At 36.9% G+C, this 19,306-nt stretch overlaps 1 protein-coding gene across 1 annotated transcript in view; it reads left to right on the forward strand.

The window, feature by feature from the left end:
- The first annotated feature begins 19,012 nt into the window (after nucleotides 1-19,012).
- The window catches only part of IL1RAPL1 (interleukin 1 receptor accessory protein like 1), a 723,124-nt gene continuing 722,830 nt past the window's right edge, over nucleotides 19,013-19,306 (forward strand). Inside the window, exon 1 of the mRNA XM_065900137.1 lies at nucleotides 19,013-19,154. Coding sequence (XP_065756209.1) covers nucleotides 19,013-19,154 — 142 coding nt within the window. The remainder of the gene's footprint in view (nucleotides 19,155-19,306) is intronic.

Raw genomic sequence — 19,306 nt, forward strand, 5'->3', positions numbered from 1 at the left:
GGGCCTCAACCCATCCCATCTTCTCCCCTAATTCCCTATCCTCATACTTTTTGGCTTAGATTCCAGTTTGCTTCCTTATGGGAAACTCTAGCTGCAATACAGGCATACTGACATTCACCAGCCTGAAACCGAAAGGAAACCCTGTATGAACTGTGCAAAGGGAATGTGGCCATTTCTGAAAAGGTGGTCTAACCTGCCCTCTAGAGTGTAGTGCTAAATCAAACCAATTATGTGAGTTCCCATACACATTCCTCTCTTTGTAAATGGGAAGTAACTGCAAAATAACGGATGGGTCGTCCAGCTCCTGTGGAAATTAGAGCAGCTTTCCTAGGAGCCTGCAGTGCTTACAGCCTCCATGCATGTGATTGGAATCATTCTCCTTCAGTAGAATTACCTCTGTTTCTTTACAGTAAACCTCCATTCCCTTAAGCAGTCTCTTAAAGTGTCCTCCTTTGTGACTCTGAGGAATGTGACTGGCAGGATAGCACTGTATTTATCTTCCTAATTTTAAAAGCATTTAATTACTAATAAGTACTGCCAATGTGATTTTTTTCCCTTAGTGCACATTAAAAACTTTGAATCCCATTTTCTGTAATAATTTAAATCAATCTGGAAGGACAGAGTAATTAATTATCTATAATTTCTCAAAATAGAAATGCTGAAATTATTGAATTGAAACAGAAATCTAGTGGAGAATAAGACTGAAATGAATAGGATTGTGTGAGAAAGAGGGGTGTAGCAAAATGTAAATTTCCTTAAAAGTTGAAAGAGCTGTTTAGTACTATAATTGAGTTGAAAAATACACTAGTTTAATCAGTATTTCACATCATGTTTCCTAAAGCACTTTTTTTGTCCTGAAACTTAAGAATATTGCTTGTGAAGTATTATTACTCATAATGGGTTTAATATGCAACTGTGAACCACCAGAAGGGAGCAATTGAGAAAATGTGGGGTTTTTTTCCACTTCTGTTCCTTTCAGGATTAATTGAGTTTAGATAGCCTGTGTTTTTAACTTGTGAAACCAGTCCACCCTCTTTTGAATTTCTTTACAAAACTTCTTCTTTGACATGATGACAAAGCAGAATAGGCCATGTGTATATGCATTTTCCAGTGCAGTCATGTAAAGGGCGTGGGTTTTGGACTCAACCACACTTAAATTTGATAAGCTCTGCCTATATTAACTATATGATATATATTTGTGTTTGCCTTTATTGAAGAAGGTTAAACGTATTTGGCTTCCTTGTTTATTTATATAACTAATTCTGTACATTAACTGTTAAGGTAATGATTTAATAGTTGTAAGGATTAAATAAACAAGCACTACTTATATAATGCGATCATAAATCAACCTTACTTCCTAGTTTTGTTTTAAGAGTATGGAGCTCTTGTTCCTCAGGGTCTCCATGAAATGTAATATATATCTTGTGACCCTTTGGATCACATTCAGAAGGTAAAAGGCCTTCCTTTCAGTAATTAATGTGTCCAATAATAATCTAAAACTCTAAATGTATTTTAAAGTAGTGGCTTTCTTCTCCATATCTCCTCTGTCTCCTAGTGTGTCCCAGTGGCAAGCTGGAAGTTGTGGTTTGTTTTCTTCTTTCTTTCTCTGCCATGCACTTTTATATATATTTTCAACATCTTGCTAACTTGGTTTTGGATCCTCATGATTAGAGAGTTCAGGGAGGGAAAAGAGGAAAGGGGAGCAGTAGATGTTTACTTCACTATTGTGGTGATGGTCCACAGACTCCTTCAGAAATAGCACTTACCTGCCCCTTAGTGAAACCTTTCACCTGTGGTTTACATCACTGGGCAAAATAGCTCCATTTTAGCTTATTCCAGTCTCCTCCCCCAGCCTCAAGGCATTCAGTAGGTCTTCTCAAGTCTTCCTGCTGAGGTCTGTAGCGTTCCCAGATATTCCTCTTGGTCAGCACCTAAGATGAACCTACACCACATCTTTATCACACACAGCCCACCTCTTTTTCATTCGCGTTCCAATAAAATTTGGGATCGGTGCAGTGCAACAGTCAACTATCTTTAACTTGGCTATGTATGTCCCCAGCAGGCCAGTCTACTCAGTTGTCAATCAGACAACAGTATTCTTTTCTTTTTCTTTTTTTTTCTTTCTTTTTTTTTTTTTTTTTTTTTTTTGGTCCACAACCTGTACGGTGAAGGTTTTCTGTTGATTCAGGGTGAAGAGGAAAACATTTTCAGCCCCTCAGCAGTGGCATGACTCCAAGGCATACAGACAGCTGGTTCCAAAAGCTTTCTTCAGCTTTTTATGTGTTCACTCCCTCACATGTGTGAGTAGTTAAGAGACATAGCAGTTGGAATATGTTTTGTTCTTCAACTGAAACTTGAAATTTAAATCTTATTATAGATTTTTAGCCGGCCCTAGGGTGCCAGCTTGCCACGTGAGGGGGTGGGGAGTGCGGAGTGGGTGGGGTCGGAGTTGCCATCTTGGACTCGGCTCCACTCAATCTGGTGACCGGCGATGCTGGGCTGGGCTCAGCACAGGGGGTCGGGCAACACAAAGAAGTTAAGTATTTGACCAAGTTCACACGAAGATTTGAACCCAGGTAGTCTTACTTCAGAGCCTATGTTCTTATCCGTGCCCATTGCCAGCCTCATGGTCCTTCGTTTGTACCGAGAGAGTCATGCTTTATCCCTAGAACTCCTCCACTGGCAGTTTTGTGCAGGTTGGAGGAAGTGATGAGCTCAGACAGCAGTCAGGCCCAAGAAGGAGGATATTACTCAGTGTCCATTCAGTTGCTGTGCCTGTTACAGCTTAGTCTGTGGCTTGCCTGTTCGCTCTCTTGATGAGCGGTTTAAGCCGTGTGGCTGACAGGGTCTTGGTGCTCTGGCCGGGTGTCAAGCCTGAGCCGCTGAGGTGGGAAAGCCGAGTTCAGGACATTGGTCCACCAGAGACCTCCCAGCCCCACGTAATATCAAACAGTGAAAGATCAGAAAGAGAAATTAAGGAAACAATCCCGTTCACTGTTACAACAAAAAGAATAAAATACCTAGGAATAAACCTACCTAAGGAGACAAAAGACCTGTATGCAGAAAACTATAAGACACGGATGAAAGAAATTAAAGATGATACCAACAGATGGAGAGATATACCATGTTCTTGGATTGGAAGAATCAATATTGTGAAAATGACTATACTAACTACCCAAAACAATCTACAGATTCAATGTAATCCCTATCAAATTATCAATGGCATTTTTTATGGAACTAGAACAAATCATCTTCAAATTTGTAGGAAGACACAAAAGACCCCGAATAGTCAAAGCAGTCTTGAGGGAAAAAAACGGAGCTGGAGGAATCAGACTCCCTGACTTGAGACTATACCCACTGTAATTACTCTGGCATGAGGGAAGGCTAGGAGAAGCTGAAATTGGAAACAGAGATTGATAAAGAAGTCCTTAAATATTGCGGGTCAAGAATGGAGAAGATGAATTAAATTCAGCAAAGAAGTTGGAGGCAGATTCAACGTACTCAGTAACGAGTTGGATGTAACAAATGAGAGAGAAAGAGAGGAGTTTAGAATAATGTATAGGCTATTAGAATAGTTTACTAGTTGGGTTATGGTGCCATTGGTTAATGGAAGTAGGAGAATTAGGATAATAATGGGGAATAAAAGAGAAGGAACAAATAACATATTCACTTTGGGACATACTGAGTTTAAGGTGCCTGCAGTACCTCCAGGTAGAGAAGTTCAGTAGGAAGTTGAATGTAGGAATTTGGAGTTTAGGAGTTAAATGTCAATTGTAGTTATAGATTTGGGAATGATCAAGATGTATTACTTGGTTGAAACTTAAACATACAGAACACATAATATGATAAAAAGGGTTGAGGGCAGAAGCCCAGGGCCAGTAAATCCTGGGGGTCTGTAAAATATAACAGAGTTCCAAGTAAGTGAAGTCAGAGATAGAGAAGGAGTAATGAAAAAAGTAGGATTGAAGAAAGTGAAAAAAGTGCCATAATGAAATCCATGGGAAGAGAATTTCACAACTTATTGAATGGACAGTGGTAGGAGATGATTTGATAGCCCTTGAGGTTCTATTGCTTTTTCCTCATGAAATGTTAATAATGCAAATCCATTGAACCGTAAGAGTAACCTAACAGAAATTGGTATTTAACATATTTCTTCTGTATAAAGCAGATTAGATGAATGAGATCTGTAATCAAATAATATTTTGAGTGTTAATATTTTAATTTTTTAATGGTAAAGGATTTAAGGATTTTAGAACTGAGACATCACAGACAGTGCATTTGTTTGGTTTATTGTATCAAAGGGTATAAAGCAGAAATTTTAAAGGTTAAAGATTTTTTGATAAATATTCATTACAGGTCAAATTATTGTAATATATCAAGAAAATTTTGCTATGTACATTAAACCAAAATACATTGTAGGAATACTGTTTTTATTTTAGTCTCTCTAGAAGTAAATAATGATGTCCAAAAGATGACAGTATATTTCTCTGAGATAAAAATAATCTAGCTGGAATGTAAAACATTCCATTTGTAAAACACAGTAATGATTATGCTTCTACCCTTTTGGCTCTTGTGGTACAATGTTTTGGTCTGTGACTTGGATAAAGATAGAAGGCTTGTTTATCAAATGTATGGATTGTGCAAAGTTAAGTAACAGAATAAAGATTTATAAAATACCCTCAGACTAAAAGGAAGTGCCAGTGTAACAAGATGAAAATTAATAAGGGTACACAAAGAGTTCTCTTCTTGGGCCACAGTAATGAGCTGCACAAGTAAAGAATAAGGAAGATACAGCTGGATTCAGCAAACAAGGTGTTACGAGGTTTATGCACCAGTAAGCTCAGTGTAAGGCGACCATTTGATGTGACTGTTAAAAAGGCAATGACAAGTTTTGGCCACTTTAATATAAATATATTACCTGGGTCAGTATTTTCAGAGTGTGGCCGATGGCATCAGAATCACCTGTAAGGTTTTTTTTTTTTAATTTGGGCAACTCAGTTTGTTTTTTTGTTTTTTTAAAATTAATTAATTTATTTATTTATTGGCTGTGTTGGGTATTCATTTCTGTGCAAGGGCTTTCTCTAGTTGTGGCAAGGGGGGGCCACTCTTCGTCGCGGTGTGTGGGCCTCTCACTATCGCGGCCTCTCTTGTTGCGGAGCACAGGCTCCAGACGCGCAGGCTCAGTAGTTGTGGCTCACGGGCCTAGTTGCTCCGCGGCACGTGGGATCCTCCTAGACCAGGGCTCGAACCCGTGTTCCCTGCATTAGCAGGCAGATTCTCAACCACTGCGCCACCAGGGAAGCGCCACCTGTAAGGTTTTTAAAGTGTACATGCCAGGACCCAACAAGTTATTCACTGAAACAGAACCTCTAAGGTTGGGGCCCAAACATCTGCATTAAAAAAAAAATCCCTATGCAGTTCTTATGTAAATTAAACTTTAACCATTGAAATAGACTAAGGGCAATTATGATACTATTCTGTTTTATACTGTTTTATCACTCCAGGATAATTGTGTTCTATTCTTGTTCTTATACTTTAAGAGAGATGTGGAATGTAGGCTGCATTCAGGAAAAAGGCAACTATTAGGAAAATGGGGAACTAAATCATGTCCATGAGGAATGTATGGAGAGAACATTTTTACTTAGACTAGAGAAGGCTCAGAGGGCCTTCATAGATTTGTTATGTAATTGAACAATTAAGTAAATTACAGTTATTTATTTGGCTGTTCATGAATATGCAATAAATATTGATTAGCAGTTAACAAATTGTTGTGAAGATCAAATAGCAACATGGGAAAATGTTTGTAAAATATAATATGAAGATTACGGTATAAAAGTGTACAAATACTTTTATTATCAATGTCGAAAGCCAGGATGCACCTTAAAAAGTACCAGAAGAAAATGCACCGCAGTGTTGAGTGGTTTTGTTTGGATAATAATATTATAATCACTTTTTTTTTGCAAATTATCCTTTTTCTGAATATTCTCTCAGTTAAATTACTTTTCAACATTAATTAAAAAACAGGAAATTACCCATTACCTCAAAGAATAAAGTATACTCCAAATGATAACCAATATTATGATCTTCCCTAAAATAGGCAGATGCAAGGAATGAATATATGAAAGGAAGTGTAAGTGAGTTCAGAATAGATTTAGGGGAAATTATTTCTGGATCTCAACAGACTGTCATAAAATTCAATTGTTAAATCATATGTTCCAAGTTTTGCTTTTAAAACATTGCTGAAGCAAGTACGGTTTACACTTTTTCATTCCATTTCCTTGCATTAAGCACCTACTGTTTGCTCAGGATGTGCGTACAGCTTCTTGCTGTAATAATGTAAGTTTAAAAGCCTTTGCGTTAAAGAAATAATGTTCTAAGTTTTAAGTTGTATGTTTAGACTACAGAACTGAGATTAAAATGCTTGTTTAAAAGAAACCAGACTGTAACAATTGAAGAGCAACTCTGTTTTGTAATAAAGAAAACATTCCCTGAAAATTGTACTGCTTTACATTGCCTGGATGTTATCATTGCCATTGTGTTCCTTGGCAGAGCCATTCAGAGGCAGTATTTGGCTAAAACTATCAACTTGAGGGTGTGGTGGTTCTCTTACTCTGGCGGGTCCCCCACTTGATTGCATTTAGTATCTCATCCTCTGACTAGGGGCTTAGCACTTTCCACTCAGAAAAATGATGCAGCAATAAATTTCGACTCTATGGAATGATCACTCTTCCTAATAATACATTATTTGGCATCTTTGAATATATGACTATTGCAAATGGTTCATCTGAAATTTTAACAGGTTATTTTTCTCAATTCAAAATCATATTGAAAAAAAAATCATATTGAAAAGTGGAGAGAAGGCTGCCACAGTTGAACATTTATGGGTACTCTGGTGAAGCATCACTTTTTTCCCAATAAAATAATGTTTTACCATAAGTTCAGTATGTGTTGAGAGTGACAGTTTTATAGTGTATATGAGCAGGATATAATATCTAGAGCTGTAATAATGATTTTCTCTACTGTAAAAACCATTAAGCTCATATTAATACTTTTATATTCATACTATTAAGCTCATATTAATTTTAATATACAGTATGAGAGTTATGCTGGTTTTATCATATACTACATGTGGATTTTTCATTCATTCCCTTACCTAGTTTATGATGTATGGTATTTGATTAAGAGCAATAAAAACAAGGAAAAATAAAGGTAATATCCCTTTCTATCTGATAGTTTTCATTTGCTAGAGTCTATAATTGTGTCTTGAATCCTCTTTCATTTCACAATATGGAATATTATGTTATTTACAAACTTTATATCTTACCTACTACTTTACAAATATAATTAACCATATTTTTGACTTAGTATGCTTTTCAATAATTTTTTTTTGTTTTTTGTTTTCCATTTGCCTCTTTTGGAATTGAATTTTTTTAATTTCTAAAATAAAAATTTATTTTGATAACTATATTTTTCACTGTAGCCAGTTCTGTACATTTTGGAGAATTATAACAATTTTTATAGTCATTGTTGTAACACTTTTGTAAAAATATAACATCTGTAATTTATCTTAAGACAATTTGTTATCCATCTATAAGAATTTGTATTCTTAAAAGTCATAATATAAAGAATCCCTTCCAGAGAGACCTCCATTTCAGTAACATACTTAAGAAAAAAATTGTGCATATGCAGATGACACAGAACCATTGTCAAGCTAGCACTTTTATTTTTCTTTCTTTATTGGACATATTTATAGGCAGTTAAATTTGCATCAAACTATTTTGACTTTAGTTATAGCCATTACAATTTCTTTTTCATTAAGTTTCTAGGATTTAACGTCATTATTTAAATTCCCCTACTCCTGTAAAAGAAACATTTTTCATGGAACACTTGTTAAAAACAGCAAAACAGGGCTTCCCTGGTGGCGCAGTGGTTGAGAGTCCGCCTGCCGATGCAGGGGACACGGGTTCATGACCCGGTCCGGGAGGATCCAGCATGCCGCCGGAGTGCCTGGGCCCGTGAGCCATGGCCGCTGAGCCTGCGCGTCCGGAGCCTGTGCTCTGCAATGGGAGAGGCCACAACAGTGAGAGGCCCTTGTACCGCAAAAACAAAAACAAAAAAAAAAAACAGCAAAACAGTAGATTTCTTCTACTGAAGTAGGAGAGACACTTCATTTTAAAGTGGAGTTCACCTCCACTGAAACAAAAGTATGGAGCCTTTTTGGAGAGCAAGGTGCTTAGTCCATGTGATTAGGCCACCTCTTTTTGCTAGTTGGCCCCTTAGGCTCCTACCCTCCCACAGAGACTGGCAGACAGGGACCCTATCGTTCTTGATGATTGCATTTCAAGGATATGGCTCACAGGCCCTTGAGAAAGACATTCTTGGGTTGTAGAAGATACATCTCAGAGACAGAAAAATGATTTATAACTGCAAGTTTTCTAAAGTAAATGCTCTAAGAAAAGGGAGGTTGGTGGCCTACAGTCAGGTTTTGGTTGGAACAAACAGTACATTCTTTTGGCAGTGTTGAGCTTCCTCAGGGAGGAACTTAGGGGAGTGTGGTCAACATCTTAGGGATGTGGCCTTGACCTGTTAAAAATTATACTAATGCTCGCTTGATTCTCTTAGAGTGGAGGGTGGATAAAATCATTTGTGCTGAAATTTGCAGTTTTTATAGGCTAAAGTTAAGGTGTAATTGAAAGGATTACTCAGAGGAACTTGAGTGAAGTTTGGTCAAGTGGAGAGTCTTTGTCACCCTTCCCCTGATCTTGGGAAAATTGTCTACAAGTATTGGGTTATACTTGTGAGCATAAATTTTGTAAATGCTTTACTTTCCCAAACTTACAGTTGCAATTCAAACATCTGAATTAGAGAGATAAGAATTTAGAACAAAATATTTGGTTTTATTCTGTGAGATTTTCCCCAAATGTATGCAGTTGCAATGCAAGTCTGGTCATAAATACTGATGTTACTTATAGCATTTTCAGCTTCATTCTGCATGATAGATGCAGTGGATTCTAGATCCATACTATGTGGTCTCAACAACTGACTCTCTCTCTTACCAGCTGTATGTCTTGTCAAGTTCAGTAAATTGTTTAAACTTTAGTTTGCTCATCTGTCCGATGGGCACTATAATAAATAATAGCTATTGCATGAGGTTACTGTGAAGATTAAATGATACAGGTGCTTGGCACTATACCTGGCAAGAAGTAAGGACTCAATAAACATGAATTTCTATGAATTTTATTAGATAACATTAGTATTGAATACGTACAAGTGGAGGTAGAAATTACCTGATCCATATCATTAGCTTATTTGAAAATTGGTGGCAGTAAGAGATTTCAAATTTTTATTTTTCATTTTTCACTATCATTTGCTCTGTATACTTGCTATTCTTAGCTCATTTTCCTTTCTTTGTTATTTCCTCTGTGTAAAGGAGAATTATTTGAAAATGTGTCCTATTTAAAAGCCAAGCAAGCATTCATCAGTTAAATATGAATTCTGTTGTTTTCAACAACAGGTAAAAATCTTCTTCATTCTGATTTCTATCATGAGAGGCTTGAAAAAACATGTTTAGGGGCATTTGCTGTGAGTGAAAATTCTACCTAATATCCTCCCAAGCCCTTGCTCGACTTCCAGGGTTATATTTAGTTTTTTGCTAACAAGCACAATGCCAAGAAATATAGTTAAATCACCTGAGAGAGTAGACCTTTGAAAATATATAATCTACACATGGACTCACGTTTATTTTAAATGATGATTGAACAGAGTTTAAGAAAGCAAATACATTTGGCAGTGTTAATCTTGGGCTCAAAGCAGCTGGGTTGCATAAAGTTCCAAACTCTGTCAAGTGCTGTTAGATTTGCATTTAATACCCAACTATAATGATTTTATTCCCTTTTTAGAGGAATAATGATGGTAGTAATTATATTTCCTCTGAGTAAAATATACTTGGACATAATTTTGCATGGATTATCTTCTTGTATTGTGACAAAAGTCTTGTTATATAAATAGAACGTATTTTCTCCCTGAAGGAAACAATACTATGTACATATATATGTATGTAGTTGTACCCTGTTTTATTACCAAACAAATGGGTCTGTTCCTTCAAGGATACATATATGTGGTAAAAACTTTAAAAAATATATGTGAAAATGGAAAGGAATAATTATTAGAAAAATAAGGTAAAGTAGTGGTGAATTATACACGAAGTAGAAGCCATAAGCCCTGTAAACTTTATTACAGTTGGCCAATATGCGTTTAAACTAGTAGACACGTAAATTTTATCTATGGATCAGAAACTTTCTTATCTAAAACATTTTTCCAAATTCAGATGTCATCTAAACTGAGAAAATTCCTTGTGTTCCCCACCTCTCATCCAGTGGGCTGGAAATGTATTTTTATGGAGTTTTGCTTGGTTTCAGGTTTGAAAGAGGGAATGGTACTACATGGCTAAATTTCAAAATTTTATTCTGATAGTAGAAATTTTAATGTATTCTGCATTTTCTAAAATCCAAGAAATAAGAGATGGCATAAACCATTTTCTGGAATAAATTTAAAATTACAGAGATTGTTCTCAAGTCACCAAAAATAAGATAAAATTAAATTTAAATGATTGAGTTTGAAGTATCTGCAAAAAGAACAAACTTGCTTTTCATTTTGCCATATCCTGGGTCATGAAGGCAGAATAAATATGCCCTTCAGGATCTAAACTCTTTGTAAATTCTGCTGTTAGTCAAAAATCTAAATTTTGACCTGTTTGTCTGCTTTCTAACTCAATTAAAGTAGAAAGAGCAATGCTCATTTTTTATTTTCTTGCACTGTATAGTGTTCCACTACATTTGGCTAATGCTTTGTTGAGAAATGCCCCTTAATGTTTCAGTGGATAATTTTGTTACCCTAATATCTTTCTTGTGATTTCTAGTCTCAAGAGAGCCTTTCTACCCATACTGATCTAACATGGGATATCTTGGAAGAATATGTGTAGTTGTCTAAGGAAGTATGCTTTAATCATATTTGTCTCTATTTTACCACTTTGGTTTCAATCTAGATACCTTATGTAGACTGAAAAACCATGGATATATGAAGGAAACAATTCGTTGTCAAAAAGAATAGTGAAATAGTAGCATATTATGTTACAAATGAGGGGACATGTTAATATTAAAGCGAAACTTCCAGTTAATACATGAGCAATCTAATTTTTTTCAAACAAAACAACTTAAGAATGTGAATCTTGGGTGTAGTAAATACATACACATTCATAAATATTTATCTAGCTGGCTATTTTCAACTGATTTTTAAATCACATTTGTTCCCTTTGGAAATGTAAGAGACATTTGCTGGCCTTTCAGTGGACTATTAAGGTTTGTATTGGTTTATATCTGGTACAAAATAAATATATATATAACATAAGCAATAGGGATACGTTATGCAAGATTACCCAGGATATGAACAGAATCATGAAAATAAGATTCATGCTAGAAATCTTTTGCCTCGATTCTGGTTTGCCAGTGGCATAAACACAGTAAACAGGGTAATGGAGAGGTTCCCAAATCTCTCATGAAATAACATCTCTCTGAACTGGTGATGAGTCTTCCAGCAATCTCGGTCAATATAATACCTTTAACCTCAAAACCCAAAATGAATTTGGCAACAAGGAACAAAGCCGTAGGAAAGAGTACTGAGCATAAAGAGCAAGAACCTATTGACTTGTGATCATTTTCAGCTAGTTGGAGATTTTTAAATCTTGGCTAATCTTTCTCCATTAGTACTTCCCAAGTACAGGAGGAATACGTTACAAGCTCCAAGCAAGTGGGGTGTAAGAGGTGGAGTGAAGTGTTCAGAGTAGTCATATCACATTAGATATCCAGATATTTTCTGGCTTACTTCCTGCTTTAGGACAAAGAAGTCATCATCATTCCTTCATTTTACAGTGAAGAACGTTGAGGCCCAGAAGTGTTAAATAATTTAAGAAGGTTATATAGTAAGAAATAAATGCAACTGCAAGTAGAGCCTGATTCTCCTACCTTCTAATTAGGAGTCTTTCCCAGACACCATGTTATAGCACTGCCTAAAATCTATTTATTTTTGTGCTTTTTCATTGGTTCGATGCAAGGTACAGTGGGTTGAGGTAACCATACTATCCATGACACGTGATCTGTGTTAGTCTCTTTAATGTCTCTATGTGTGACTGCACATATATATTCCCTTTTATCTCCATACCCACATTCCATTCTCCCTTTCTACTGAGTACAATTATTGTGTTTAAGGTGTATCCTTTTATCTGAATGGTGTCCTTTCAAAATGTGAATTGTTTTCTGTTTGTGAATTATCATTTCCATAAAATACATGCTGTTATTATTTCATTGTTTATCCTTTTTTCACTAAGCACTATTATTTGTTAGAATCTTTCATGTTACTGGGTATACTTCTATTCTACAACTTCTAGCGTTAGGGTGTATACATAATGAACCCTTATGATAATTAGGAACAGCTAATTTCCCAGTTATCCATGTCCTTGCCAGGCAACCCTTTGGCTAGGTGCTCTTGTACAGGTACAAGTTATACATCTGTGCACATGTGCAACAAGGGCCATAATTTTGTATCCAGAACATTTTACCTTTCTCTTTCTCATTGATGGATATCCTGTTTACTTCCAACTCCCACCATTACAAATAACATTATACTGAATAACCTGGTATATATCTCTGATGGACCTGTGTGAACATTTCCCTGGGATAAATGCCAATTGTAGAATTGCTGTGTCAAAGGGTATGTATATACTTAATTTGACTAAGTAATAACAGATGGCTAGGCGGATTGCTGCTACCATTTACACTACCACCAGCAGAGCACCAAGGCTCCTTTATCACCATATCCATGTGATTTCTCTTATATTTCATGTATTCTTGCCTTGTCTCCCCAGCTATACTGAAGTAAAGGACCAAGTCTCATACTTTTAAAATGGCCCAAATTAGAAATCCTAGGAATTACTTAAACTAGCAGTGATTATACTTTAATCCTACAGGTAAAAATCAATCAACGTTCAAACTGGTTCCAATTAATTAGATGTCTTGTTAGATACACTTGGTGTTTAGTTCATGTCTTTAGAGTTAAGCAATGTTCTGCTTCAGACCCCAATTAAGCTTGTTATAGTTTGGTTTGATTTTATCTCTGGTTTATTTCTTTATTCCATCCAACTAAATATGATTTAATTTTACCCATTATTTGCTTTTGTTACTAAGACAGTGAAAATGGTAAAAATAAATATGATGTTTCTAAATCTGTCCAGTATGAATGCCATGGAGCATGAGGATTTACTGTTGCAATTTGGGAAGTTACTGTAATAGAAATAGTGAGGCTCTTCTTAAAAGATTTGTTGTCACTCTGAGCTCAGAGGTCTGATTTTTATGGTAAAGAGATACTGTCAATGATCTGATAATATTTTAGATATTTCCTAATGAAGAGAGATTCAAATGTGTGTCATTTAAATGTGTTTTTAGACTTTTTTTTAAACATCTTTATTGGAGTGTGATTTCTTTACAATGGTGTGGTAGTTTCTGCTTTTATAATCTGTTTGAACTGTTTTTCTTCAACTCTTGATGGAAGCCAGATATTCGTTGAATGTTTTGCTACGTCTCAGCCTTGTACTCGTATGTATGCACGCTACTTTATGTCATCTCTTGTCTCATTTTCCTTGTCTAGCTGTTTATATTGACAGAATATAATCTAAGAGTGGTAGATTAGTTGTGTTCCATCTCATAATGATTTCTTTATTTTTGATGCTTTGCCAGATATGCTCACACAGACACACCAGTCCTAAATGAAATATTCTGTCACATTCTTCTCTTTTAAATATATATATATTTATATATATATATATATATAAAACTGATTTATATATATATATATATATATATATATATAAAACTGATTTCAGCTGTTTTGGGAATGCATATGGGGACAGGACTGAGGTAAAGATAAAAATTGAGGAAAACAGCGATAAATCATTTGTTCAGAGTGAGCATCTTTCCCCAAATTATTCGTTCAATGCTATTGATGTAAACCTTCCTGTGTTCTAAAGAATCACTGGCATCCTGTTTTCTGTGCTGTTGCTTATACTTGGCCATGAGTGTTCTTAAAGAGATGACCATGAAATTTATTAGGCATTCTGGAGCATTTTTTTGCCCTATCAATGATTTTGTTGACAACAGGGGTAAAGCAAGACATATGCTGGCCCTGTCCTCAGGAAGCATCAATAAGAATGGCTTTTCAGGATATGGAAGCAACCTAAGTGTCCATCGACAGATGAATGGATAAAGAAGATGTGGCACATATATACAATGGAATATTGCTCAGCCATAAAAAGAAATGAAATTGAGTTATTTGTAGTGAGGTGGATGGACCTAGAGACTGTCATACAGAGTGAAGTAAGTCAGGAAGAGAAAAATAAATACCGTATGCTAACACACATACATGGAATCTAAAAAAAAAGAAAAAAAGGTCTGAAGAACCTAGGGGCAGGACAGGAATAAAGATGCAGACGTAGAGAATGGGCTTGAGGACACAGGGAGGGGGAAGGGTGAGCTGGGACGAAGTGAGAGAGTGGCATGGACTTATATACACTACCAAACGTAAAATAGATAGCTAGTGGGAAGCAGCCGCATAGCCCAGGGAGATCAGCTCGGTGCTTTGTGACCACCTAGAGGGGTGGGATAGGGAGGGTCGGAGGGAGACGCAAGAGGGAGGAGATATGGGGAGATATATATATATATATATATATATATATATATATATATGGCTGATTCACTTTGTTATAAAGCAGAAACTAATACACCATTGTAAAGCAATTACACTCTAATGAAAGATGTTAAAAAAATAAAATATAAAGTTCAGTGTAAAAAAAAAAGAATGGCTTTTAAATTCCCTACCACCATGATGACTTAAGGGATCAGAAAGCCTCTATACTTGATGCAGAAACATTGGAAAGCATCTGAAAAGTGGCCAAGGTGGTGAGGAAAACCAGTTAACCAGAAGGAGTAAAGCCTATATGATGCTGAACCTGGTAGTAAAATGATTCAAAGGGAGAATGCGCAGTAGAGATGGAATTCCTAATCTAGCTGAGACTTGATCTCAACATGCAAAAATTGAGAATTTTGATATGAAATTTGAGAAGAAATAAATCATTACAGTAGTGATGGGCATTGTTGTTACCTTCCTGGTTTCTCTGACCTCTATATATTGGCAGCTTTGGGCTTAATCTTTCATGCCTTTGGTCTCTCTGCTCTTCTTTATGCTGACATCCTTGTATTCTTAGAAAATTTCCGTGACTTTAAATAAAATAGCTATATGCCAATGACCCCAAAATTTACATCTATAGCCCAAACCCTTCTACTCAATTCCAGACTTGGATATCTAACTTCCTACTCAGCATCTCTAAGTGGAAGTCAGTGGACATCTCCACATGTCCAAGCCTGAACTCGTGCTCTCCTCCAGCCCCAAATCAGTGACTTGTAATTCGTAATGGATAGCAACTTCATCCTAAGCTTGCTCAGGCCAATTGGTGTGATCTTGACTTTTCACCTCTTTTTATACCCCACCTCTAGTCAGTCAGCCCCAACATTAAAATATACCCAGAATTAGACCACTTCTAATCTCCATTACTAATCTTCATTGTTACCATTATCTCTGTTTCAGCTGATGTACTGGCCTCCCAAGTTGTCTGAAAATCTGTGCTCCCTATCCATGCCTTAAACTGTCTAGTCTCCATATATTAGCTAGAATGTTCTTAAAGCAGAACCCAAAATGTGTCATTGTTGGCTCCTATTTCACTCAGAGGAAAATTTATTGAGACATCGACATTGCTTATTCTCTCTTCTCTGGAAACTCTTCTCCCAAATAGCCCAAAGTTAACTCCTTCACCTTAAGTCTTTGCTTGAATGTCTCCTTCTCAGTGGGGGCCCATTTAAAACTCAAGCAGCCCTTCTCCCTACTGTCAGCAAAGCACTTACCCAGACCTGCTATAATTTTCTTTGGTCTCTGTCATTTGTCGTCCTCAAATATACTCTGCACATGATTTCTTTTATTTTTTTTATTTTTATTTTTGCGTTACGCGGGCCTCTCACTGTTGTGGCCTCTCCCGTTGTGGAGCACAGGCTCCGGACACGCAGGCTCAGCGGCCGTGGCTCACCAGCCTAGCCTCTCCGCGGCATGTGGGATCTTCCCAGACCGGGGCACGAACCCGTGTCCCCTGCACTGGCAGGCGGACTCTCAACCACTGTGCCACCAAGGAAGCCCGATTTCTTTTAATATTTATATTACATTCCTCCAACAGGAATAGAAACTCCATAAGGACAGAGATCTTTGTCATTTTTGCTGATAGATAATTCCGAAGTACCTGAAACAGTATCTACTAGATGCCGAGTGAATATTTGTGGAATGAACAGATAAAGTGAAAAGCCTAGTGACGTTTAAGTAAATGAATTGCCTTCTCCACACCTCAAGTTGCACACACTGAACAGATTAAATAAAATGGTCTCTACAAGTCAACCCAGTGCAAATGTATGCATCTTGTGTGGACCAAGATGCAGAAATGAAAAAATGAGAAAAAAAAACGTGAGACAGATACATTTGACCGTAGTTTGATATTCATTGTCTTAAAAAATTATCACTAGGGAATTTCCTGGTGGTCCTGTAGTTAGGACTTGTCGCTTCCACTGCAGGGGCCCGGGGTTCAGTCCCTGGTCAGGGAACTAAGATCCCACAAGTTGTGGGCATGGCCAAAAAAAAAAAATATTAATATCAATATGTGTAATAATTTTATTTTGGTAAAATTTTAAGGGCTTACCTGTCTGGGATGCAAAATGAAGTATTTATAAATGACCTGATAGGAGATACAAGATTTTCTTTAAAATACTCCAGCAAAAAAAATAAGTAAAAGAAATACATCAGAAAAATTGGCAAATTACTGAAAATTATTGATGTGAAATGATAGGCACATGGGGCTTATTATACTACTCTCTCTCATAGAAAGTTTAAGTGTGTGGTTTCTGAAATCCTTCCCTACTCAAAATATCTTTCATTGGAGCCAGAATATTATAAGTAGATCATTTGATTCACCAATATTAAGAGGCTCACTGGTGTCCCCAAGACAAATAACGATCATTCCTCAATATAACTAAAATATAAAGGAGGGCTTCCCTGGTGGCCTAGTGGTTAGGAATCCACCTGCCAATGCGGGGGACACGGGTTTGAGCCCCGGTCCGGGAAGATCCCACATGCCGTGGAACACCTGAGCCCCTGTGCCACAGCTACTGAGCCTGCGCTCTGGAGCCCGCGAGCCACAACTACTGAAGCCCACTCGCCTGGAGCCCGTGCTCCGCAACAGGAGGGGCCACCGCAGTGAGAAGCCTGCGCAGCTCATCGAAGAGTAGCCCCCACTCGCCGTAACTAGAGAAAGCCCATGTGCAGCAACAAAGACCCGACTCAGCCAAAAAATAAATAAGTAAATAAATAAATTTATAAAAATAAACAAGACATAAAGACAGAAAATACAATATAACCTCATTTATAAACCAAACTTTCAACTATAAAAAATATTCAAAATGTGATTCTATCTACAGAATTTTAACCCAATTTCCATTTATTGTGAATAATTCAAGTAAATGAGTAAATTATGTCTGCACATTTAGTAATTGTACAAATGAGTATCCTGCAATTCCATTAGCAGAATGGAGCATACATTTTTTTCTAAATACTTAGTCTATTTATAGCAATAATTATATAATTTGAGCAGTAAACTAACTTTTAAACTGTGTATTATGTTATCATTGCAAATATAAATACTGAAGACTGTCAAGATTTTTTAAAAGGAGGATTATTGTTTATCTTCTGTATGCATGTATAGGTCTAGATAGAAACTGTGTAATAAATAATGTATAGATACATAATCGTGTATTCAAGCAATGAAGCACCATTAGATGAATAAGTTCTGAATCGAGTCATTGTGTTGATAAAACAGAGGAGAAAGAGATGAGATCACGGATATAACTTTTTTGACAATGGTCTCATGCCATACAACATTGAGAAGCAGAACGTTGTAAATAAGCCAGGTGAAGAAAAAATATTTGGGATTTGGCACAAATATTTGGATTTTTAATCTTTGAAAATCTAGGGAAAATGATAAGGAAAAGACACAGTTAATTGACTAATTTAACCATGATTCCATGAAGCTGCTTCCTTTTGATATGCGAAAATATCCTGATACGGAGCAGCAAAATTAGTTCAGAAAAAATCAGAGATGGTGAACACCTTCTTGAGTTTTATATTGTCACTTTTGTTTCATGGTCTCAAGCTTTTTTGTGGTTGCTGTGTTTTTACTTATATTTTATAAACTTTGATTTTTCTAAATAATCTCCTGAAGTTTTTGAAGCTTGGTCTTGTTCATTACCCCCACCCCTACACCCTGGGCCACACTAAATGCAATCTTCTGGTCCCTCCTTTCATCTCAAAGATGGATTAAATCCCACATTCTCACCTGAGCTCAACTAGAAATGATCACTTCTCCCTTAAACACAAATTCTCTCAACCAGTACTTTCTGCTTGTTTCTTTGCATTTTCTAAATCCCTGGTTTTCAAACTTTTTTTTGATACCTTGACACCTTAACTGGCCGGCTGCCTATGTGTGTGCTGCTCCCTGGACTTGTGCAGTGCTTAACCTGCACATCCGTACACAACTCAAACACAAGTTCCCGGAGCCTGCACTTATTTTTACTCCCTTCTCAGGGAAGAACCCTAACCTCCTAGAGGATGGCAAGGAGTAACAAGGCTCCATAGGAGATGACTAAGCAAGTACGAGGCTGCCTTGTTACAATCCCATAGGTGCTGAAAGTAGACAGTAAGATTCCATGTGTTAGAGCATGACTGTTTCATATTCACAGTATAGCAAACAGCAGGAGCATCAGCATGGTAGTACGAGTTTCTCTACCCCAAGTACCATGAAGTGACACAGTATGCTGAGATGGCGACTACGCACACAGCAGATTGCACCATCGCCGAAGAAACCAGGGCCAAGGGCTCAGCACCTTTGTTGCAAACAACTAACAAGATAGTACCCCCAGCCTTCACCCCACCCCAAGCCCTGAGGATCAAGCAGTCTCATGGTAGTCATGCTTTGGTAACTTTCACCTAATTAATTGCCACACAGGGGATGTTATGGCTTGCATTTTGGCACACTCAGGAAAAAGGATGTGCGTGCATGGGTGTTGCCCATGACAGTCTGCTCTTCCCAGAAAACTTGAAATGTGGAATGGTA

The sequence above is a fragment of the Phocoena phocoena genome, chromosome X, assembly GCF_963924675.1.
Source record: "Phocoena phocoena chromosome X, mPhoPho1.1, whole genome shotgun sequence".
Lineage (NCBI taxonomy): Eukaryota > Metazoa > Chordata > Mammalia > Artiodactyla > Phocoenidae > Phocoena > Phocoena phocoena.